Below are 26,494 nucleotides of genomic sequence, written 5' to 3' on the forward strand. Positions count from 1 at the left end.
GCTGGCATGCAACCACTGCATCAGATTTATCCTTTCTTTGAGGAAGCTTTGACCCTTCTGACTTAGCATCTTGAATTCTGGAGAAACCCAGAATTTTTATTGAAACTCTGTACTGATAATTCATGAATTCTTTAACATTCAAACCCCTGCCCAAATTTGGCTTGGTTCATTTTTTTTTCTATTCTCTAGGCTTGGTTTCTCCTACCTATCTCCAGAGTCTTCAGCAGTTTAACTTTTATTTCCAAGAATTTCTTCCTTTTCCCTCTTCTTTTCTCTCCCTATCTCCCCAACCTTTCTCTCTTATTATTTATTTTTTTCTGTATTCAAATAGCTAAGATTCTTTTCATAAATGAGAAAGAAATTTAACTTACTTAACTAGCTTTGAAAAAAAAGTGGGGGTTTGATTTACTCCAGCTCACACAACTGAAGGTCCAGGCATGGTTCTATCTATATTCCATTACTCAAACATGTCATCACAGAGGAGCCCTCTTCATCTCTGAATTATGCTTTGCTTTATATTGTCTACTTTCAGTAGACTCTTCATCTTGACTCCAAAACTTTAATTTCATAGTGTCAAGCTCTATAATATAAAACAAAAGTGCTTTTCTTATAGTTCCCAAAACAACAAAAAGACCTAGAATTAAATCTTTTTTTTTTTTTTTTTGTACAAACTTGGGTCATATTCTCTCTCATGCAGAAGTCAATTCTTTTCTACTAGGAAGACAGTGTTATGGTTTGGATGCAAAGCTCAAAAAGTTCATATGTGAAACAGTGCAAGAAGGTTTAGAGGTGAAATGATTGGGTTATGAGAGCCTTAACACAATCAGAAAATTAATTCCATGATAGGGATTAACTGGATGTTAACAGTAGGAGGCAGGTAGTAGCTAGAGGAGATGGGTCCCTAGGGTATGCCTTTGGGGTATTTACTTCATCCTTTATTGAGCAGAGCTCGCTCTCTTTGCTTCCTAGCACAGTGCTCCCAGTTGACTTCCTCTGCCACACACTCCTGCCATCATGTTCTGCATCATTCCCAGCTCTGAGGAATGGAGTCGGCCATCTGTGGACTGAGACTTCTGAAACCATGTGCCTCCAAATAAACTTTTCCTCCACTAATTGTTCTTATCAGGTCTTTTAGTCACAACAGCAAAAAAAAAAAAAAAAAAAAAACTAACCAAAACAGGTGGAAAACACTAAATTCTTAATTTTGGACCACATTGCATGCCCTGGAGCCTAGAAGATGTAATCAGGCTACTTCAACTACAAGTACCAAAAACATCAAGGGAGTGTTATCAAAGGAATGTAAAAAGGAATCAGATAGATCAAACCAATAGGCATCACCACAACCAACCCAAATTCTTGGGATGCTTATGTAAAATGCAGACTGGGAGAACCTTAATCTAGAATGAAATTAACTCATACCTGTATTTGTAACGATTGATTATTTTTGACATGCACACTACTGTCCCAAAACCACTACCCTAGAGATCCCAGAAATCCTAACCACCAGGCATTCTTGGCCACTGAAACTCATACAGCTCGGGAAGATGGCTGCAGTTTGGGTTTCAGAGTTCCCCACTCTGCAGACATTTACTTAGCCCTTTAGGATCAAGTCTGGAAGGACAACAAAAAAGCACCTGTCCTCCTGGGGCTTATATCCCCATTAAGGTAACTGACAAATGTGCCCTAATTACATGAAAGAAAGGGATGGTGGCAGAGAGCTGTAGGGGATGAGGCAGAGATAACCATTGAATGCTCTGCTCTGACCACAATGGGTTTTCTTTGTTGTCTGTTTGTTCTTCGAACTGTCACTTCATGCTCCTAAGTCCTCAGAGCATTTTCACATTTTCACCTGCCCAGACTTTCTTCTAGAATGTTCTTTCCAAATTAATATGCTGTTTGTGGATTAGGGTGAAAATTTTGAATTTCATTCTATGACTTAGGGAGTACCAGAAGATTTTAGCAGATATTTTGAATTTTTGAAAGATCACTACAGCTGCTTTGCATAGAAAAGACCACAGGGCTGCTGCATTCCTGGAATGAGGAAGATCAATTACAAAGCAAGAGGTGAAGTTGAGAGAAGTAGGCAGAGTCAGGATATATTTCAAAATGGAAATATTTGGACTTGCTAACTACAGAGAATGGGAGAAATGCAGAAAAGAAAGGAATCTAGAATAATTTTATCTACCTGAGTAACGTTCTAGAAAAATCACTGTTGCTTCATTTTATCTCTATCAAGAAAAGAATGTGCAGTTGTTTAGGTTTATGCAGGTTTAGACTTAACCATTCATTCTTTCTCAAAATGTTAGTTTCCACTTCTGCCTTTAATTGTAAGGACATGCAAACAGATGTGTAGTTCATGAGCAGAGCCTTTCAATGTCCCCCTTACCTTCCCCACCATGACCAAAAAAAGTGTTCAGGAAATCCAGGCCAAAAGATCAGGATTGGGTAGCCATGATGAGAACAAATGATTGACAGCAACAGCATGAATATGGTTCTGTATGAGAGGGTGGGGAAGATGTAGGCTGTGGCCATTAAGGCTCTCTGCAATCTTCAAGGGAAGGGAGGCTTTTGCACTGTGCAGTTTCATTAAGAAGATTGTAGGCTTCTTGAGGACCGTGAATCAGCTCATTCTGCAGCCAGCCACTTCACTTGGATTCCTGCTCTGTACTTCAAAATCACTCAGCAAATATAAATCCATTTGAGTTGGCTAGCAAGAAGGAAATAACTTCTGTTTGCAAAGTAGATTAAGCCTGGAGATATTCCTCAATAGGGCTTTAAAACTGTCACTGAAAACAAGACTGTATTTTATTTTGATTACACTGAAGTGAGTTCTGCTATATTTATATATTAAAAATATCCAGAACAGTCAAATTCAGTGAGTGGCTATGTTATTCACAACCTAAGGCAATCTTTGTGGATGTTGGGGGCAAACAGAAAAATCTTGGGAGTGAAATGAAAGGGTAGGAGAAAGGCAGAATGCAAACTAAAAATATAAATAAATAAATTTATACATTTGCTTGGGGTTTCTGTTGAGAGGAAAAAAAAAAAAAAAACAGCTCCCCCCTCAGTGTCTTTAATCATTTGAGAATCACCCTCATGATTTTTGTCATACCCTTTTTACCAGTCAGGATTCTCCAGAGAAATAGAGCCAAGAGAAATAGAGCCAATAGAAATAGAACTAAGATGACTATAAAAAGAGATTTATTTTAAGGAATCATCTCATGCAATTTTTAGAGCTGGTGAGTTCAAAGTCTGTAGGGCAGGCAGCAGGCTAGACACTCAGCTGAAAGTTAACATTGCAATCCTGAGTCCAAAATCTGCAGGTCATGCTGGAACCTCAGTGGATTTCTCCATTATAGTTTTGTAACAGAATTTCTTCTTCCCCAGGAACCATGTTTTTTGCTCTTCAGGCTGTCAACTATTTGCATGAGGCCCACTTACATCATCAAGTAAAATCTTCTTTACTTAAAAGAACTGATGATAATTGTCAGTCACATCTACGAAACATCTCAGAGCAACATCAAGACTAGTGTTTGACCAATCAACTAGAGACCAGAGCCTAGCAAGGTTGACATATAAAATTAACAATTATGCCCTTTACCACTGTTATTATTATTCATTCATTTATTCATTCCCAGCAGCTATTCCCACATGCCATGCACATTTCTCATCTTGAATAAGACAAAGTCCCTGCTGTCCTGGAGCAGCATTCTAATGGGACATCCAGAGAAAAAAAACACATTGGACAGGGAAAGAGATCAATTCTGCTCTGGCCTTTTCCAGACTAAGGTGTTTTTAAATATCCATACAAAGTTATTTTATGGGCTATTCTGTAGTAAGTTCCAGGAAAATATAAGAAAATGTGAATTACTTTGAATTTGTTACTTGTTATAATGAAATATGAGCACCAGTGTATTGTAAGGAAACAATGTACGAAATCAACAAGTTAGGATAATGGTTCTATTTTTCTAAATACATTAAGAAAAAAAATATATATATATATATTTGTTTTGTTTTGTTTTCTTCATAATGCTACCTGATCTTTTTTTTTTTAAGCAGACAAATTTGTGAGGAAGGGAGATATTGATTGTTGTCCTAATTAAGAATGAAAGTTCTATTATGCTAAATGATACAAACTAGATACAACGGCCACATATCGTATGATTCCATTCCATTCATATGAAATGTCCAGAATTTAGGTGAATCCAAATTGTAAAAAGAAATTAGAGGTTATCAGGGGCTTGTGAGTATAAGAAGGGGCACTAGCTGCTAATGGATATGGGATATCTTTTTGATAATGAAAATGTTCTGGAATTAAATAGTGGTGATATTTTCAAAAAAAAAAAAAAAGAATGAAAGTTCTAAGAGTTCAGTGACATTATCTGCTTTGTTTACCACTACTTTCCCAGGATTATTGTGTCCTCAGACTTACAATTTAATAACAGATATTATGGGATTGTGTTTGCTTTTTGTAGTACAGGAGATTGAACCCAGGCACTCTACCACTGAGCTACATCTCCAGTACTTTTTATTTTCTATTTTGAGATAATCTTACTAAGTTGCCCAGGTTGGATTTGAACTTGTGATCTTTCTGCCTCTGCCTCTCAAGTTGCTAGGATTATAAGCATGCACCACTGTGCCTGGTGATCACTGTTGGTGATAATCACTGTGCTACAATATGCCAGTTTAATAAGGAAGGAGAGAAGAAGCTAGTTATCCCTTCCTGTCAGAGGGCTTTATATAGCAAAATCTCAGGTTCTCCTTTACACATGAGTCCCTCCAAGATTTGCCTGGGGTCAGTCAGGCCCAAGTCCAGGTATCATGACCTTCTAAAAGAAGATAAGAAAAGGCTCAGTCGGTCTGAAAGTGGACCTCATGGTTACAGGAAGCAAACTTCAAAAGCACTCTTGGAAGGAGCACTGATAACCTGCATTTGAAAGAAGTCACAGTATGTATACAGTAAAACATTTATAATAAATGTGAGGAGGGAGGAAGTCTCACATTTGTACAGGCAAATACAACCTTGGAGTGTTATTTGTTGAGATCTCTGAATTTCTAGAATGAGCGACATAACATTCCATTGCATATGGAGGGGCTGGTTTTCTCATCAGTGTCTGGAACCATGCCCGAGACAGGGTAGGCACTCTATAAACAGTACTGAATAAATTAGAGAGCAAATGAACGAACTAATAACATTTTAAATGTTTATCTATGTTCCACCTAAAATTACCTCTTGCCTGTCGAATAAGGGCTGGAGTAGTGTGGAGTGTTAGCAAGTCCTTGGGGTTGCAGATCTAAAGCCACATTCTCTGCTTCTCTCCATTAATCATCTCAGACATCCATTTGGATCATGTCTGAAGTGGAAGAGAGACGGTTTATTTTTTATTCCACCTGAAGCCTTAATGATCATTTTCTCTAAATTTAGATTCAATGATACTCTAATCATAAAAGGAGTCAGCTTGTTGATTTGAGGGGTATAGTTAATATATGCAGTCATTTCTTCCAATATTAAACAGACTTACATTACCAATGGACAACTTCAGTCCTTACCAACAAGTGCAGCAGGGTCCCACGTGCAGATGCCAAATGAGATAATAATCCAGGAAACGCAAAGCCAGGCATGCATGCCTTCTTATTCCAAAAGTGTCCATCAGACAGATCAGTGAAGAGCAGGAAAGGGAGAGGAGAAATGAAGTGGGATGTGATCTTGCCTTCACTTTTCTCCTGGAAATTGGAGTCAGAATTCCCTTTCTTGGAGAGTCATGAGAAGTGGGGTCTGATTATCCCACTTAACAGTTATTTCAACATCATCAATGCCTAAGAAAATCTAACATTTACACCTGCCCTAAAAACCAGTGTATTAACATTTTCATATGCTTCAATTCCTTCTTCCTCAAGGTTTAAAAAGTCTTCATTGTCGGGATCATGCCCAACTCAGATGATTCTTCCTCATTAGCTAGGTGGCATTTGATAACTACAGATGAAGTGAGCCACAACATGGTTACTTGCTGCTCCTGGAGATGTGAGAAAAACAATAGCCATTTTCCTTGAAGATAATAGTTTGGGAAAGCTATATCAATTGTAGATATAAAACTACCTTGGATGTCCTTATATGGTTAAGATGAGGAGAAAACCACTCTTGTCCATAGGTTAAAGGTTAACGTAGAAACAACTAGAAACTTGCTGATGTCTACAGTGTCATGGCCAAGCTACCATGCATACACCTTACCAGAAGCTAGAAGTTGGAGAGTAGAGTTGAAATCTCAGACCTCATAAGAGAAACACATTTAAAAAAAAAAAAAAAGTTACATGGCTCTTCTTAAATTTTCCCTAAAAGGAACATGGTAATTTTGATTTATCTATAAAGCAATGAAATTAGCTTTTATATGTAGTTGCCAAACTGTATTCATTATATGTCACACCACTTAAAGTTATGATTTCTAGCTCAATGCTGGAGAATACTTCGAGGGATTTGCACAAACCAATAAATCTCGTAATCTTTAGGTACATTTGAACGTGCAACTAAATAAAAGTTACCTACAATATCTTAATAAAATGTACCTTGTTTGCCAATACTTCTGTTTAATGAGAAGCATCTGCATATTTCACTGACCAATTCTAAATTTTAGCAACTTGCTTTTTTAGAGACATTCATAATAATGCTAAAATACAGATCAAGGCATTTAGTTTCATAAGTTTTGCTTTGTTTTTAAGAATGCTGTATTCTTCTTCCTGGAATGTTCTCCATAATCAAAGTCTGCCAAAGATGGAAACAAACCCTTGAAATGAAGTAGGAAACACCTTCTATTTATACATGAGGATACCAAGACCCAGATTTATCCAAGGTCATTTCTCAGCAGTTAGTAACAAAATCAGGATGAGAACACAGCTTTCAGCTCCCAATACACTGTTCTATCCCCTACCCATCCTTGAACTAAAGCCATGCTCCATGAAGCCTCTGTGGTCGCCAATGATTTATCAATTTTAGGAAACCCTAACCATGATCTATACTATACCATTTAGCATATGGTTAAAAACACTTTATTGTCAGTCCAAATATCATACATTAGTCATGTATCTCCGAAAGAGTTTATCTCCGAAGGACAAATACCCATGATCTAGGCCGGTGGCGTGGGCAGGGCCTGGGCGTTTGCGCTTGCGCTGAGGGCGCAGGCGACCTGTGGTCATTACTTTTGACCCAAGCCACAACGGTTAGCGCTCATCTTGGTCCCGGCTTCTCCAATGGTCAAGGTCCAACAGCTGTCCCGAGACTAGGGAATCACTCTGCACGGGAGCACAGAGATCGTGGACAAATTCTTCTCATTTGGCATCAACAGTATTCTGTGCCAATATGGAAACCTTCACTCAAGTGCAGAAGTATAGATTCACCTTGCTGGTAACTACTGACCCTGAGCTTATAAAGCACCTCAACAGTATAGTGGAACAGCTTGAAGTCCTTATAGCAACCCTAAGATCGGATGCCATCTTATGCCTGCTTTAGAGATGAAGAAACAGGTTGAGCGCTGACCGTTTAAGGACGGCACAGCAGGAGCGAAGGTGGCATGCTGTCGTTCAGATGTTGCAAGCCCCCAGAGACTATGTGCTGAAGGCTTGGTCCCCAGGATGGCACTATTGGGAAATGACCTTAAGAAGTGGGCCTGTTGGGAAGCCCCAGGCCACTGGAGTGTGTCCTTGCAGTGATGGGGGACCCAGCCCTTCCTCCCTCTGCTTCCTGGCCCACCTTGAGCTGTTTTGCCTTCATGCGCTCCCATGACCACAGCTGACACAAGCTCAGAAGCAAGAGGGCCAATCAGTCACAGGCTGGAATCTCCAAAAGTGTAAGCCCAAGTAACCCCTTCCTCTTTATAAGTTATTGATCTCAGGTATTTTGTTACCATGATGGTAACAAAATCAAGCACTTCTCTGAAGGAACCGCAACTGATAGAGAAAAGCCAAAGTGCATGGAGGCAGGATGCTCCTGCCAAGCCAACCAGCAAGTATCAGCAGCGACCACCAGGCCTGGGCACACCACCACAGCCATGCTTCAGATGAGGAGACCTTGCCAGAGCTGCACATCCCCCCGTCCTGAGGCCAGAGTAGAACCTCAACTTGTAGACACCCAAGCCCATGCTTTCTCATGTCACCTCCCTGCCTTCCTTTCCAGGATTGAGCCAAGATAGCTTCTGTCTTCTGAGTGGTAGAGGAGGGATTTCCCTGCAACAGCCTACCTTCCCAAATCCCACCAGGACAGGACAAATGGCTCTGCCACTTGAAGGATTGAATTCACGTGTGTACTAAAACAAACTGGGTCTTAGAGTTGTTCTGAGTTTCATGTTCCAAAGGACCCCACTCCCTAGGCATAAAAGCAAGAGCATGCATTATCTTCTTGGTGACTTGGTCCTCCAGACCTGAGCTGCACAGCAGAGTGGGAGAGATGCACACCCGCAGGTGTGGGCCATCATGTGGTTAAATCTGTACTGCAGCTCCACCCAGCTGAGCACTACAAGGAGGCCCCTTAGGAGCCCCATTCTGGCTTGTGGCAGCTGCTCTAGGAGATTGAACACAGAGAGGACCGCCTTGTAGGGCATCACTCAAGAAGTAGCGGACACAGACAGGCAACAATGTGGGTGTTAAATAATCCAATGAAAATACAAAAGAAACAAAGAATAGGTCTTAAAACTATATTGCCTCCCTGAATCACTAGTGTGCTTTAACTTGGGCAAAATCAATTACTATCTAATGTAAATATATTTAAAACTGTTGTGATATTCCAGAATGTACTCAACTGAAAAGCTTGCTGATAAAATAGTTAAAAGTTCTCCCTTTAAGGAGTGATTCTGGAGTGATGTCCAGCAATGAAACCCCAAAGCCTGTATCCGGGTGACTCATTCCAGGCGTGAATGCACAAAGTGTTCGCTAATTCAATTCCTGGGCCACATGTGGACTTCTCTGACTAGTGACTGTCAGCCACTGAGGTCATCTGAAATCTCTCCTGGCCCATGGGTTTCTGCATGCCCTTGTCCTACATGCAGGGTGTGCACACTGGTCAGATTCCATGTTACCAATACGATGGCAAGGTATGCCTCTCTCTTTGCATTGGCTCTGTGCGTGTGGCCAGATAAAACCCCTTGGCCATGGCTGCTATTTTGGTGGATAAAACTGTAAACTACAAGCAGACATTTTCTAAGAGTGCCTTGGTTGTGGCTTTGAGTCATACCCAGGGTGAACTGCACATTACCTCCTGGTTGGGGGCTATTTTCTCCTCATCACTTCCTTGAGCCATGATACCAAGCCACTTATCATAGTAATGGTGTGATAATATGCTTCCTTGACATTTTGAAGAAAATCTTTCCATATAAAACTGTATTCTTATGGAAAAACACATACCTATTGCAGGAATTACAGAGAAAGCATTCACTTGATAATCCCCACTTAGTCCCAGTCCCCTCACAGACTCTGGCAGGTGGCCTTCCACAGGCCATGGATCTGGCTGTGCTGACCTGCACCCTCTCCTCAAGGAAAACCAGAGCCAAAGAGCAGCATATGGAAGTCTCCTCCTATCATCTGAAACTTCCTCTTTGTGGGCATTTAAGCAAACCAGGATAAACTAACAAGGTAGCAGATAAATCATGCTAAAAACCTGCTCTTCTCTTGAATGGAAATAAGCACACACATTTTGCTTATTTCTTTAAAAAAATGATCTATGTTTTTCTTGACTTCTCTACAGCACCTAGGAAAACCATGTGATCTACTCTTCATCTTCTGGAGTACTTCTCCCTGCTTCAGCGAATCAACACTTTGCTCCTTGTAACTTCAGCCCCTATCATCCTTAGAAACATTCACTTTCATACACATGCTCTTTCAATCACAGGCTTGAGCTGTGTGGTGTGTGTTTGAACACACGTGACAGGCCATGGGCTACACCCAGCTTATCATCCCCAGTGACATTCACTGTCTCCCAGGCTCAACCCTCAAGGAAACATCAGCACACTTTCATATCAGATGTCCCAGTCACTTGGAAATGTAGTACCTCCTGGATCACCACGTTTCCAGTTCCGAAAGCATCCCTCTACACTTCCATATACTTGATTGTTTCATTCACTCCCACAAATACGCCTTTATCAACCCTTTTTTCCCCTATCAATTGAGTTCAAGTTTCATTTGACACCCTGTTATGGTTTAGATATGAAGTGTCCACCAAAAGCTCTTGTGTGAGACAGTGCAAGAAAGTTTAATGGTGAAATGATTGGGCTATGAGAGCCTTAATCAGTGCATTAATTGACTGATAGGGATTAACTGGGTGGTAACTGTAAGCAGGTAGGGTGTGGCTGAAGGGGGTGGGTTTCTGGGGCATGTCTTTGGGGTATTTTGTCCATGATGAGAGGAGTCTCTCTCTGCTTCCTGATGCAATGACCTGAACTGCTTTCCTCTGCCACACTGTTCTGCCATGGTGGTCTGCCTCACCTCTGGCTCAGAGCAATGGAATTGGCCATCTTTGGACTAAGATCTCTGAAATTGTGAGTGCCAAATAAACTTTTCCTCTTTGAAAATTATTCTTGTCAGGTCATTTGGTTACCACAGAAGAAAAGTTGACTAAAACACATCCTATCCTGAAATGTGCAACTGTTTTATTTCTTGCTTTGAACTACAAACTTGTAAAGGGGAGTCCATACAAACTGCCTGTGTGCACCTCCTAGCCACCAGTTCAGTCCTTCACCCCTTGCCATCTAGGTTTTGCTTCAGCCTTTATTCTAAACTCAAAAATAGCCTCATCAATAATCCATGAGAATTTTCTACAAGTTATTTCCTCCTGTTCTCTCTGAACACTGCTGTCCATTCTTTCCTTCTGGCTACTCTCCATTCTTTTATTATTTTCCTCATTCTCTGGTTTTCCAATGTCTCTTTCACTAATTCCATATCTACTTCCTGCCTCTTAAATAGTTTCAGTTCTAACATTATTCCAGGCATCACCGCATATATACAGTACTGGCCACTCTCACCTCCAAGATGCCCAAGTATGTCACAAATTCAACAAAAACAGCAAACTTTTTTTAAAAACCCTTTGATGCTCCACACACTAAAGTCTCCATTTCTGCTAATGACAATATAATCTTCTCAGAGCAACAAACTGAAAATTTCTGAATCATCTTTACTTCTCTCTCCTATAAATCAGGTTAATTCTATTTTTATTTTAATTGTTTTTTAAAGGTCCCTTTTTAGTGTAGTTCTTCCATTTCTTTCTAATGCACTGCCCTAGTTCAGGCCCTCCTTATCTATCCTCCAACACTTTTATACCTCTGGATGGGAAAGGAGGACCTAAACCTAAAAATATCATTACACATGGTATATGCTAAGGGATTAATAAATTGAAAAAAAACAGAGGTCTCTAATTGGCTATTTGAATGCCAAATCTGAAAGATGTGTTTTGTTTGGCCTGAAGAGTATTTTTATAATTTTGAGCAAACTTTCCCTAAAGACTTCAAATAAAAATCTAGATGTTCAGGTAGTCTAGCAAAGGAGAACATCTGGCAGCACTGAGGTCCACAGCTATCAGCTGGATTTGACTTGTGGTGTCTTCTTAAGAGACTTACCCCACCATAATCCTCACCACTCTCTAGTTCCAATTATTTATATTCACCTGCTTCTACTCATTCAAGCTTCTTGGTATCTGAGTAAATTTTGCTTTTAAAGTCAGAACTAAATTTTTGATGGTAAGGATGCTATTTTGCATGTATGTTTGACTACTAATAATGTATCTAGCACAATGGTAAGCACCCATTATATGTTTGGAGAAAGTTGTTGAGATTATTATCAGGAAAGGTATAAAAGTACACAGAGAAAATAGGATTTAAATTGAATCCTGAATAAAACAGTTTGATTTGATTAACCTGTAAAGAAGAGAGAAAACTATACTTGGTACAAAAAAAAATACTATACTTTATCCCAAATTGAGTGCTAATTTGTTTACTGCTAGGCAATTTACTTAACCTCTGTGAGCCTAAGTTTACCTATCTGCTGAACTATGATATAATATATTTCATAGTGCAGTTATGAGAAATAACCAAGATATATAATTACACAGTATGATTAATAAGTAGTAGTTAATAACAACAAAAAAATACTAACTCCCTAAATAAGAAGTCAGTAGATGAGCAGGGTCAGGGTGTAGTGAGTAGTCCAGTTAGATTAGAGTGAATTGCAAACAAGAATGGAGAGAGATACAGACCTGAACCAGTCACCATTTCTCTCCAACCAACTCAAGGCTTAAAGTTATCAGCTGAGTCATTAACTGTGGGAAGTGACAGAAGCCAAGGATTCTGAAGAAATCCTTCCTCAATAGAAAGTACATGAGCTCCAAATCAGATTCAGATCTGGCACTTACTAGCAGGGTAAACCTGAGCCAGTTTGTTAACTGTTCTAGTTCTCTGTTCCCTTATCTATAAAATGGGGATGGAATGACCTATTTTTTAAAAATAACATTAAAAGGATGGTATGAAGCACAAACAAATAATACATTTGAAGCATCTAGCAGTTGGCTAGGCACATGGTGGACACTCAAATTACATCATGAATACCAGCATCTTGTACCACCTTTTCACTCTTGTGTGTCTTTCCCCTCTTCTTTACCAGGCTCTTTTTGCCTCCCTACGGATATCCATGTTTTCAACAAGTGTTTATTGAAAATTAATCTCACTTGAAAGCATTTATTATAAGTCAGGCATAGTGCTATTAACACTAGCTTTAAACAACGCTACCTATCTTGCCCATGAAAGTACTTCAAATTCACGTGCATAAGTGAGCCATGCACCTCCCTGTAAATCAATTTGCAAAATATACTGGCTTGACCAAAATGTGTCCACATATCTTATATGTGTAATGTGTAGACCAAAATGTGTCCACATATCTTATATGTGTAATGTGTAGACCAAAATGTGTTCACATATTCTGAAGTTCCAAGAGTATATGTGTAAGCATAGCAAAAGGAAGCTGGGATAGGTATCGCTGAAATGGCAAGAAGCAACAGTAAACAATGGTAAAGGAACTAAATTAAAGTATAAGGAGACACATGCTTTAACCCATTAATTCCCATTTCTGGCAAGTTAGCCTGAGGAAATAATTACAGACATGCACAACAATTTAAAAGATGTTCCTTCCAGGTTTGTTCATAAAACTATAAAAGTGAAACCAATTTTAACATCTAACAATAAATAAATTATGGTTTATCCAAGTAAGTTATTAATAATTGATGTCACAGAGTATCTGATAAAATGGAAAGATGATCAGGATATATTAACTGACAATAGCAAAACACGTGGATAAACATGAAAAGATTAAGGCTAGCAAAATATTAATGATTGACTATGAAGGTACAGTCTGGATTTTCACTTTTTGTTTCTAGCTTTAAATGTTTTACAACTAGAAAAAATGATAGGTGCATGCTAAAGATACAAATAAGCACACTAATGGTTTGGGGAGTGGAGATATATGATGACTAAATAAATGGTAAGATAGCTACCAAAATAGGTGATTGATAAATAAAGATAGATGATAGATTGACAGCTAGATGCCTGGCTAGACAGACACATGAGAGATAGATGGATGATTAGATAATCTCCACATCCAGGAGGCATGCAGACTCAGATGGCTATCAAGAATGCTTAATGAACCTCATAGGTGTCCTCAGTAACAGGTTGATGACAACAAGCGAATGATCCAGCAGTTGTGTCTGAGCCTGTCGTTTCTGCCTTCAGGTCGACGCCCATGGGAACATTCTCCTCAGCACCCTGGAAATCAGGAACGAGACCAGCGGCTCAGAGGTGCTCACAGGCGTGAGCGACCCCAACACCACCATGTACTCCTACGGCAGCGCCAGCATCCAGTACCGCAAGCCGCTGAGCAGCCGCGAGGGCTACGGGCGCGCCCTGGACCGGCACGGGGTGCCCAGCAAGGGGCGCATCCGCCGGCGCGCCTCGCAGCTCAAAGTCAAAATCCCCGACTTGACTGACGTGAACTCCATAGACAAGTGGTCCCGAATGTTTTTCCCCATCACCTTTTCCCTTTTTAACGTCGTTTATTGGCTTTACTATGTACACTAAGATCTGTCCTAATGGTTCAATTTAGACTACTTTCCTCTTCTCTTGTTTTTTAACCCCACAGGTCCCCAACAGCGATACTGCTGTGTTTTTTGAGGTAAGAGATTCAGCCATCCAACGGGTTTTAGGTCTTGCATATCGATTTTATTACTGCACCATGTTTACTTCCAAAAAAAAAAAAGTATTTTTTTCCAGTCTACTGTGGTCCAGGTTATCAGCTCTTTAGGAGCTCTATTAATTGCCATGTTTACAAACAAACCACACAAGAGAGGAGTTAGGAAGATCTTTAGCAGTCTTTCCTAGTTGCCCTGAATTTATATATATATATAAAAGAGCCTCACTGTTCACCTGCACTGCTTCCTGGTAAACTGTAACATTCTCATGCTGCCAAAAAAAAAAAAAAAAAGAAAAAATAAATAAATAAACCAACACAACAATTTCCAGGATCTCAGAAGAAAAATAACAAAGCCATTGACAAGTTACAGATTTCCAGGAAGACGAAGAGGGAGACAAGGGAGGAGTCTAGAAAAGAGAGGAAGGTTCCCCTGGACTCTTAAGTACCCCCCCCCAAGTCCCTTGTAAAAGGGCTCCTGAGCTCTGTGGAACAGGAGGGAGGGACTGAAAAGTGCCGGTCAAGGTGGTGCCAACTCAACCTTCCATCTTCACCTCACCATTAGGCTGAGTATCCTTAGAAAGTCTTCTTTGTCAGACTTCCTGGCAAATTCTTCAATGAACATTAGAATCCAGCCTGCTAAAACTGATAGCCATTGAGAACATTTTTCTCTCCTTAGGAATGAAGAGTTTGAGGAGCAATGACTAGATTTCTTACTGACATGTCCAATGAGCAGCCCTGAATGCACTTCATGAGCCTGAAATCCTTTGAAACTGTGCCATGAAACCTTGCCATCACATTTCCATAGTTCCTTCTTGGGGGAGAATAAGAGAAAGGATACGTGGTGAGGGCTTTGAAGAGAGGAATGGGGAGAAATTTTCACTTGAGAAAAATATTGTCCTTTCCATGAGGAAGGCAAGATTTATGTGCTGTGTAAAGGGTGCCTGGGCAGTTCTCTGAACTGCCAAATCTTAAATCAAATAGTATATATTTCTTAGCCTTCCAGAGAGCCGTATCTAATGGTGACAGGCTAGTCACACAGGCCTTAGCAGGTACTTTCCGGCTCTCTCTGAGCTCTGCATTCCAGGCTGTGGAATGAATGATACAGGAAACGCACACTTATCCACATTGGTGTCATTTGCTTCCAAAGCCAGACTTCCATTTTAATAAAATCCTTAAAGTAACAAATCCACAGATAAAAACAACAACAACAAAAGCACTGGGCCTTCAAACACTTGCACCAGCCCCTAAAGTGTCAACCCTGTCTACACTTGTCAATCACTGTCATCCCTGCTCTGCCTTATCTCTGCTCATGGATTACCCTGGATAATGGTTTTCATGACTTTCAGTAATGCAACACAATTATAAACACATCCAACACGCTATAGTTAAGATTCTTCCCATTTGATTTCATTAAAACCTTTTTTTTTAAGTGTGAGTATCTAAAAATTCTCTATGTTCACTTTCAAGGTTGAGTGAGAACTTAAATTGACTAACCAGTAATAGAAGTGATTTTGGCACCTGATCCATAGATATGAAATCAGGGTTTAAATAATAATAGGGATGATTGCCTCATTTGATAATCTGGCTTTTCTCCCTGAAGCTGTGAGGAAAATCTATGGGTAGACTAGCATGAGCTTCTGGAAATTATAGTCATAATTGGAAAGATGAGGCTGAATTCCTACTGATGAGCCCAAGGGGAATTATAAGATATTATTTTAGGAAAAAAGGGGGAGCCCTCAAATAATAAATGGGTATGGTTGAAGATAATATACATTAGTAAGAATACTAAAACTCCACTTTAACTGGAAAAATGATCTCAATGGTTTTATGAGGAGTTAGTACGATTATGGGGACCAAATTTTTATTTTGATTTTCAGTTATTTGAACATACTTCCCTGATCAAGGTATCCCCAACTTGTGGACACAAGTCATCTATTTTGAAATTTTATTCAGTCCCTTGGCAGGATGAGATGCTTTGCCATTGTAAAATGTCCAAATTGGGTGCAATGTGGCCATGTTGGTGAATGTAAGGTTAGTATTCCCGATGACCACCCAGTAACCACTGTGCAGCCGTTTATTTTAAACATAGGAAGGGAAATTTTTGGCCGATGTCTAACAGAAATGAATCATTCTGATGTCAAAGCCCTTTAAAAAGCTTTTAAGGGTAAAATGCTAAATGAGAAAGGAAGTGTCTGTAATCTATGTTTCTTAACAAAACAATTTCTCTTTATTTATCTGCTTAGATCATTCTTCTTGGAAAATGACTGAGGTAATTTATATTTCAATTATTATTTTTATCTTGTCTTTTAAAATCTAAAGTGTTGGTTTTTGCTATAGTTTTAGATATCTTCTGAGAAAAAAAAATATTTTGAACTCTTATAAAACTTAACCTTTGTAAAATATAAAATTATCAAGCTTGGATCTACCCACTGGGCACAAAATGGTGTCACCATCTGGACACTAGAGGGTTCACAGCTACCATTATGCAAATCCTATCAAATGGCTCTAATTTTAGAGGCAATGGTAGCCAAAAGAATGGAGAATCTGCCATGTTTCTGGTTAATGAACTCTGACCACACTTCTTTCTTCTGAACATTTCTCAGACAAATCCTTTCCTCCTTGCCTCCCCTCCTGGCTAAATCCTCCCTTTCTAGACTGACCAGTGCATGGGAAAAAATATCTACTTTCTCCCTTTGTCTTGTCCAAAATGATGTACATAAGACATAAATAGTTGTGAAACATTTTTAAGTGCCCTGACAGTGGCCCGCATTCTTGAAAGATTCAGATTATTAGATTATACAAGGGTTAGGTTTAATTATTATTGGGTTGTTTTATTTTTGCCATGAAAATAGCCATAATCCCCTGCATTACTTAAGTGGCAGAAGAGATTGAAAACTGCACACTCATTCTCTTATGCCTGCCACTGTCAGGTCCAGGGAATCCCATGTGCACGGTTCATCAACTGTGGCATAAACTGTGTCATCGACTTAACCTATGTAGACGCAGCAGAAATTCCATCTTTCATGTGACAATGATGAATATCCACTTATTCCTTCTATTCATGTCCTTGACCTAAAATATCAGGGGTGACATATGTGTTACGCTTACTAGCTTTGTGAGGCAGAGACCCAAGTAAAGAATTATCCAGGATTATCGCCTCTGTCCTCTTCATTGCCAAACAGTAAGAGCAGCCCAGTTGATACTTCTGCTGACTGAATGATCTGTTTTTGTACATACCATCTTTTTTGTACATTAAAGTCCATGAAGGATCTTGAAAATGCAAAGAAAAAAAAAATGTGGTGCAGAGAATAAACTTTGGTTTAAGGGTCCAGGGAGAGGCTTTCCTTTAAAAATATTATGTACAATACATAAAAGTAATGATGAAATTCTATCTTTCTCAAATCAATGACTATTTTATAAATATGCATTTAGGAAAGAACTCAATTGCAATTTGCCAAGTTAAACAAAAAAGACACACACATAATGCTTCTAGAAGGAAATGATCTCTAAGATTTCTTATATGGACAGTTCTGAAGAGTACCTTACCAAAGGGTGATGTGCCAAGATTTTTTTTTTTCCTAAATGAAGTATAATCATATGTCCCAAGAGGGAGAAAAAAGGAATGTGCAAGCATTTGCTTATGTTGGTTCAATCAGCAGTTTCTGGAGGAAGAGAACAGAAAATCAGTAGATATCTGTTTCCTGAAAGCAAGCAGAAAACATGAAGGTAAATGTGTTAAGGGAATGTAGACTATTATGTAAACTTCCTTGTAAATTCTGTACATAGTTCATTGAACTGTTCCCTGTGGCGTGGTGGTCCTCTACTTTGGGTGGATATTTGAAAACTCTGAGCATTGTAAATAATGTAAGCTTATAAAGCATTTGCTTTTATTCATGAAGCAAAATGACTAGTGATTTGGACCCAAACCAGAATCTTTTTCAGCTCTTCTTGCTCTTTCTCTGCTGTTTCGTGCGTGCAGTTGTGTAACCCTGCTGTAAGCCAGAGCCAGGTGACTGTGATCACTGCCTCATGCCCCTATCCCACCAAAAGTGTCAACAGCCATGAGAAGGCTGCAAGCCTGTGGGGCCCAAGAACAGCACACCAGCAGAAACGGGGATGGGAGCAAACTGCTCCTTAAACCATGTCATGAAAAGTAGATGGACATGTTGTTTTCAGTCATTTGTGAGTATTCATATCTCCAGATATGGAATTATCCATGCCATTGAGCAGGGTCAGGAATGCAAGAGATGCTCCAAATCCACAGGTGATCCAAAGCTTCATTTGTGCCAATAGCTTTAGACTCTAACTTCTCTTCTGCCATGTTTCCCAGAACTTCTCCCCCCCAAAAAAAAATAACAGTGAATAAAAGGGATAATGTGATCAGGGTAAACAAGCAAATGTCCAAAAGTATAGGAAAAGATAGTTGATTCATTTCCAAAAGATCCAGTGGTAACCGTGTCATTATTATTTAAAAGTAAAGAGAAATATTGTTATAAACTGGGAACTGAAACAAGAATTTTCAGCTGGGGATAGGGATATGAGTAATATGTGCTAATTAAGCTTAAAAGAAGGTCTGGTAATTAAATGTTCTCAAATATATTTCCCCCAAGTATTTGTATTCTTGAAAAAGTCTTTAGAATGATGGAATATTGTGCTCTAAGATGTGTTTCCATGCAAACTGGCAATTCCAGAGAGAGGTGATGGCATGTACAGAAATTCTACAAGTAATCAGGGATAGAAATTGGTTTCCTAGTAATGTGTTAGAGGGAACAGCATCTTTCTTGGAGTTAAGAAATTCGCAAAGTTGGACTTTGGGTCAGTACTCGAAATGCTAGGACAGCATACACGGGGAGCCATCACTGTGAGCCATTTTGGTTCCAAAATGTGCCCACTAGAGTTCACTACTAGTGGAAAAAGAAAAATGACTCATCAGGTCACTTTGTAGGTTAAGAATACATTGTGCTTTTACTTTAACCTAGCTTTTTTTAGATATGAAATCAACTAAAGTGATAGAAAACGTCATTGTTGGAGGCTGTGGTTACACAAGCAAGCACTTGAAAGAAAAGAAAGTTAATAAAAGAATTGCAAACCAAAAAATACTGAGTTTCTAGAAGGATAAGAGTGAAGAGTTTTGTGTTTATTTTTACTTCTTCCATAGGAAGGATTTCCTAGTTGAATTGAAGAGATCTAACAGTTGGTTAGGGTTTTGTTGTTGTTGTTGTTGTTGTTGTTCTTTTGCCTAATTAAAAAGTCATTGGTATATCAAAGGACTCAGAATAATTTCTGATTGGCCCCTAGAGCCCTTGCATATCCTGGACTCATCAAAAAGGCTTCAGTAAGAATTCAATGTGAGAAAATTAGGTGTATTTCTAAACCAGTTGGGTAAGAAAAACATTCTCCTAACCAATTCTACCTGCACATTCTGTCTTGCAGACAATCAAACAATAAATCAATAGAAATAGATGAAAAAAAGAAATAATAATAAGTAGCATGATTTCATTTGCCTTAGGTATACAGGGTCACAGATTATCTTAAAACAATCCCATTCAAAAGCCAAAGGATGAAGAAGGGCAATCAGTCTCGCTGCCTGGCTCTTGCTTCTTTCTCAGTTTCCCTTTGAAAAGAAACAAGTGTGATGAGACGTTTCCCAATATATTTAAGTGTGAATTATTAAAATGTGATGTGTATGTGAGTTTTGCAATTTTGGCTTGTGTAAAATAGATACCTCTTCTATATTCGTTTCTTCCCACACTGTATACCATCCTGCCTCATGTTAATCCAGTGGAATTTATTCCTTTTTCTCATTTCCAAACCTCATAAGCTATCTTGTCCATAAATAGCTAAAAGCTTTATTTTCTTTGGATTTACTTCAATTTAATTTACTTCAATTTCTTTGGATTTATCTTCAATTTAATTTCCCACACACAAAAAAAATTAATAATTCCTACTCATTACCTTTAAAAGACCTTTGGAGCAAATTGTAATCAAAGCAACTGTCGTGGGTTATTTTTATTTTCTGTTCCTTATGTAAAGAGTACATGTACTTACATAAGCCTTCTCTCTCCTAGCTTATTCAGAATACAATGGAAACACAAATCATTAGCTCAAATCTAGGGAACTTTACATTTTCTATCCCAGAATTTGAAGGTAAAGCCATCTTCTCACATTACATATGCAGTAACATGAGGAACTCATGCTGTATTAATTCTTCATCGAGCTTATCTACTAATGCCCCCTTTTAGTCTTAATTGTACCAAAAAGTTGAAACTGTATTATTAAATCTCCCAGAAGGTTTTATGGTTCAAGTAACACAACACTGGTTACAGACTGTCCTTTAAGAACTTAACCCACTTCATCCTTCCTGTACCTAATTCCTGTTCCAGATTTCTCCTTTTATATGTCCCTTTTACCCATTCCCCCTCATTCTTCTAGCCAGTGTTAAATATTAATTTGTAAATGGGCAGGTCATTGTACAAACTGTCTAAATTAACACCATAAAGTTATGTAGAACTCCTGTTTCCTCTAGACAGCATTTCTATAGAGTTAGAGAACTAATTTTCTAAATATCTAAAATCAGTATACAGTCAAACCTTGAAAGTTTAACAATAGATGAGCTACATGGCAAGAGCAGGGAAATGGAAGACACCTTCCAGTGGATGTGTAGATGGAATCAGTGGATGGAAGACACCTTAGAATTAGAACTGGGACATGGCCTTTGTGTTGTCTCTGCCACCACCTTAGTAAGTGACTCTGGATATACCACCAATGACTTTCACCTTCTCTTCCAGAAAGGTACTTTTAGAGATGTTCATTTGTATGGGAAGCTCAAAATAATATGCAGAAGCACAATGGCCTCTGCTAACATAGCCTCATAAATTTAGTAAAAATCCTTGTAGCTTGTGAGAGTAAGCCATCTGCTATCAAGTGAACTGAATTCAATACTTGTTTATATTCCTTTTAAAAATATCTCAAATACACAATTATTCAGTCAAGTGGTAAAAAAACAAATACCTTGCTGTTTTTATAATGTTCTATGTCACAGTATTTTCCTTTAATAGCATCTTTAAGAGAGTCTTAGATAGTGTATAGCAATGTTATCTTGTCACTAATTTTAGATTTCTGGAATATGTAGGTGTCTTTAGGCCATCCCCTGTAATTCAGTCAAGAAAAAACCATGAAACTCCCTCATGGATGGAAAAGTCAATTTCTAGGCAGTATCTAAGCCCAAGTGCTGTCATGATGCCCTTCTTAATTTGGGACCCTCACTGTGTCCTAAAAGTGGAGTGGCAGGTTTAGTTGTGCTGTCAGACAAGAAGCAGAGGCCCATCTAATTAGAACCTCTCCTTCCCCATGACTCCAACCCCTCTTGCCCCCACTTCACTGTTAAGCCTGTGAAATACTCTAGGTACAGCCATGATAAGTGTGTAGTCTGTGGTTTAGCATCTCTGGCTCTTCATATTCTTCAAGCATCATTTCCATTCTAAGTCTCTGAATATGATCCCCAACTTGATTTTTGAAAAGATGTTCCTATGTTTTTCTCCTTCTGTAAAGACCAAATCCAAAACTTTCAGGATTCTTCTAAGAGTCTCCTTACCATAAAAAATAGTTAGGATAGTGCCTAGAAATTCTGCCTTTCCACTGTAGACCCATTTAAGAATGTGGTGAGCTTTTTCTTTCTTCAGCACAATTGGCTTAACATTCTGCCCTTCAACCTCAACCTACAAAGACTATTGTTTAAACCTCCCCCATGCAGAGGTGCGCTCACTATTCCTCTTTAAGTAAATCTGCTTCGCATCCATTTTACCTAGAGATGGCTTCACATTTAATGGTATGATTTTGAAGACAGAGAAAGCACTAGCCTAAATTCTGACCAAGATGAGGTTAATACTTACTTGGAGATAAATGGAAAAATATATATGTATACATACATATGTACATATATATATATATCCAGATCTCCAGGTAGGTTTATAAAATATATGTTGTAGATAAATTAATTAGGATTCATTCAGGTATAAGTCCAAAAGATAAACCTAAGAGGAAATTTTACAGTCAAACTGTTATCTTGTATAACAATAAGTCAAACATGGATTGAAGTAGGGTTGTTTCTGAGTTGGTTGTTTCAGTAAGACAATGATCATGTCATCAAGGACTCACATCCCTTCCATAACCATCCTTCCTTCTTCTGCATATTATCATCACCTGTTTTGGTTACAAAATGACTATGCATACCCCTCCTTACATACTCATATTGAGAGGCAGAAACTTGGTAAGTTTGGTGTTGGATCTTCTTTAAGAGGAAGGAAATCTCTCCCCATTCAACATGCCCCAAACAGCCATCCCATTTGTCCCATTGGCCATGTTTGGATTATACATCCATTACTATACCAGTCACTGAGAAGAGGAATGGAATGTGAATGCTGTGACTGGCTTACAACATTGACCCTAGAGCTGCCCAATGCCTGAAAAAAAAAACATGGACAAAAAGAAAGAATAGCTTCTGGGTAGACATCCAACAGTGACTGTCATTCATTAGTCTAGGATGTCAAAAACTTGTCTCTATACCTCATTGAATGATTTAGTCTTCACTACAATCCTGTAAAGTTATGATGATAATACCAATATAAAAAATAGAGGCTTAGGGATGGGGATATAGCTTAGTTGCATGTACAAGGCCCTGAGTTCAATCCCCAATACCATAAAAAAACGGAGGTTCAAATAGGTTGAATGATGTAGCCAAGATCTGAGAGCTAGTCACTGGTGAAGTTAGTATTCACTCCCAGCTTTCTTGGCTCTAAAAGCAAAGTTCTTCCACTCCACTTAAATCTACTGCTTAGATTTAATCCTTTTTACCTTTATCTATGCTTTGGGTAGTTCAAAGATGAGTGGCAAAGAAGAGGAAAGAGGACAGTTGCCACTTCTAATAGCTAAAAACCATGCCCAGTAGCCACTGTGTCCACTTCTTCTTGTTCTCCTTCTTCTCCACTATCACAGCCCCAACCCATATAAAAAAGTATTTTAGTATTCTCTAAGAGAAAGCATAGGAAGAAAGCTTGCACAACAACAGAATAGTCTGATGTATTCCTCAATGCTTTTAAATTAAGGAACCATATAAGCATAAGCGTCAGATAGTTCCAGTGTTACTAATAGAGGCTCCTTCACTCTCAAAAAGTCCACTTGAATAATAAATTACATGGCCACTTGTGTTAAGGGACCTCAGCAATATGAAGGATGTGGAAAACATTAATAAATTCATAACAAATTGAAGAAAATAGGTCTTAGCTCCCTGTGAATCATTTATTACTTCTGACCAGTCCTCCCCACCACTCATGCTCATCTTATTTTTCTTTTTTTTTTTTTATTGGTTGTTCACAACATTACAAAGCTCTTGACATATCATATTTCATACATTAGATTGCAGTGTGTTATGAACTCCCAACTTTACCCCAAATGCAGATTGCAGAATCACGTCGGTTACACATCCACAATTTTACATAATGCCCTATTAGTAATTGTTGTATTCTCCTACCTTTCCTATCCCCTTCTATCCCCCTCCCCTTCCCTCACATCTTCTCTCTCTACCCCATCTACTGTAATTCATTTCTCTCCTTGTTTATTTTCCCATTCCCCTCACAACCTCTTATATGTAATTTTATGCTTAGTGAAGCTAGCCAATCCCTAAAAAACAAATACCAAATGTCTTCTTTGATATAATGAGAGCAACTATGAACAGAGCAGGGAGGAAGAGCAGGAAGAAAAGATTAACATTAAACAGAGACATGAGATGGGAGGGAAAGGGAGAGAAAAGGGAAATTGCATGGAAATGAAGGGAGACCCTCATCTTACTTTTCATTGGTCTCCTTACTCAGATTCAAGCAAATGAATTCTCAGGCATTCCCTACCTTCCACTCCAAAGCCACACATCATTCCAAACTCTTCTCATTGCCGTGATTTAAGATTTACATCTTATTTCCATCCCTCAGATATTATTCTTCCTATATCCACTCCAGTGGTGGTTTATAATCAGGACAACACTACCCAAAAATCCATATGTGAGCACCCCTCCTCATTCCATCCCCTCTCCTGCTAACACTCCCTCAATTCTTGTACTTTGCCCAATAAAATAATTATTTCATCAGTGTATTTCCAGCAGTTTTGTACAGAAATATTCTGCCACCGTAAATAAAGTATAAGGTCCTTCAGAGTACACTCCCCATTTTCTAATTCTTTGTACTGTCCAAAGCATCTATTGACCTGTCCATTGCAGAGTCTACAAATGCTGATTAAATGGCCTACAATGGTAAATATAGCAAGAGAAATGCATTTCCAAAACAAGCAATATTTTGAAATTACATAATACCTGTGGGGATAACTCTCCCCAAAGTTCTTTCAGTCCCATAGAACTGAAACCCACAAACTTTAAATCAATTGTAGTCATCACAGGTGAACACAGTTGGTGTCATGCAGAGTGGTCACCAAGATTTTTTTCCACTTTTTATAATTAAATAGGCTGAATCCTCATAATACTGCCATTCTAGATTCTACCAATTCTGTTAGAATTGAATTTTCCATCCTAATTATTACTGTTTTTTCCTTTTGGAGAAAGAAAAAAATTCTTTAGGTTTCTTTCCCCACCCCCGCTTTGTTTATCCATGTTCAACTTATTAAAAGCCTTTTAAATCTAGCTTCTGTGGGTGTTTATTCTTGAAGTTGGGAACTGGAACATTCCGATGTGAATTCTAAGAGAATACTCCTAGAAGACACTGCATACCAAATTGTATTTCTGCCAAGATATTAGTAGAAGGTTTAGATCTAAGAGAGGTTTTTGGTTTTTTTTTTTTTTTTTTGACATTTGTCACTGCTTCTCAAGACTAAATATGTACAGCAAAATGCCTTTTTAGAAGGCTCTTTAAATTATTAACATTCCTGTCTCCTACTAAGTATTTACTTATTTGCACAGAAGAAATATATAATTTGCAAGCCTTACCTCAGAGTGGCAACCAGCTGCCCCAGTTTTACTAAATAACATATTTTTCTACATGTATTTCCCCAATACATTGAATTACAGTGTATCTGCTTTTTCTTTTTTTAATCGACTCATTAATGATGTGTTTCCTACATGTTTTAAAAATACTCACTGGATAAAGCTTGAAGTATATTATATTTTGCATTGATTCTCGACATATATTTAGGGAAGCCCCTAGATTATTCTCACTCACTATAGTGCCATGGAAAAAATAACTATATATCCAAGTGACCTTTCATACTCAGAATACCACTACTTTTCTACAAAGGGAATGCATATGATTCTATACACATATATTTATTGAGCACGTTACTCACCTCCATACTTTAAAGAGGGCCAATAACCCTCTTGATAAAAACTACTCTGTGGAATTACTACAAGGTCAAGATTGCATGAGGTTTTTGGAAATCAATCCCCACTGATACAAATGTTTACAATAACCAAAAATTCTTTGACATTTTTAAATAAGCTTTTTATTTTTTGACCACCAGGCAGCGTTTTGTGCCATTGTAATGGAAGCCTAATAGCTAATGTGAAATAATGTTAGTGTGTCATTTAAAAGGTTAATGGAAATAAAATCTGGAAAGTTTCATATTGTTAAAATACAAATAAAACTGTTTTTGAAAGAAAAGCATCTGGGTTAAGGATGGCTTCCTTGAAAAATTCTCCTGGCTATCTATCATCTCTGAATAATTATTTTGCTCCTCTTTTCTTTCTGGGAGGGGACTGAACCTGAGGCAAAGACCTTGACACAGTGATTCAGGAGGTTTGGGGAAGCAGGGCTCCTTAGGCTACAGAATAGGAAATGACTATCCTGCTAGCAATGGAACACCTCTTTGGCTATCATTTCACCTGATACTTGATTGAATCCCCAAATTAGCCAATCTTGCCAAACCAATCTTCTGCTATTTTAACTCTTAGCAACCTGTACTAAATAGCTGGGGCTTTCAAAAGCAGGTGCTACTTACAAAAGAAATGCGTACCTTCTGTTGCCTCTCAAAATCCGTTATGCTAAACTCGCCAAATATGTCAGAGGATATTGTTACATGTTTTATTCCTTGTGTTTTTAAGTCTCCACTAATCAATTTTGCTATCTACCCTCCTACCAAATGTGATTTAGCTAATCCATAATCTGATTGGTATTGCAAAATTCTTGTAAATAAAGGAATTTCTTTCTCTCTTTATTTTTCAGAAGGCAGAATCTCTTTCATTGAAAAGAAACATAAATAATATTTGAATATTTCTTTTCACATAAGCATT

The 26,494-nt window shown here is 38.5% G+C and overlaps 1 protein-coding gene across 1 annotated transcript in view; it reads left to right on the forward strand.

The window, feature by feature from the left end:
• Window positions 1–14,096, forward strand: part of GABRB1 (gamma-aminobutyric acid type A receptor subunit beta1) — a gene marked incomplete at its 3' end in the record, with an annotated part of 379,047 nt that extends 364,951 nt beyond the window's left edge. Inside the window, exon 9 of the mRNA XM_081304484.1 lies at window positions 13,752–14,096. Within this exon, the coding sequence (XP_081160610.1) occupies window positions 13,752–14,096 (345 nt within the window). The remainder of the gene's footprint in view (window positions 1–13,751) is intronic.
• Between the last annotated feature and the right edge of the window lie 12,398 nt (window positions 14,097–26,494).

Source organism: Spermophilus citellus, assembly GCF_964194105.1.
Source record: "Spermophilus citellus genome assembly, chromosome: 8".
In the NCBI taxonomy this organism is placed as follows: domain Eukaryota; kingdom Metazoa; phylum Chordata; class Mammalia; order Rodentia; family Sciuridae; genus Spermophilus; species Spermophilus citellus.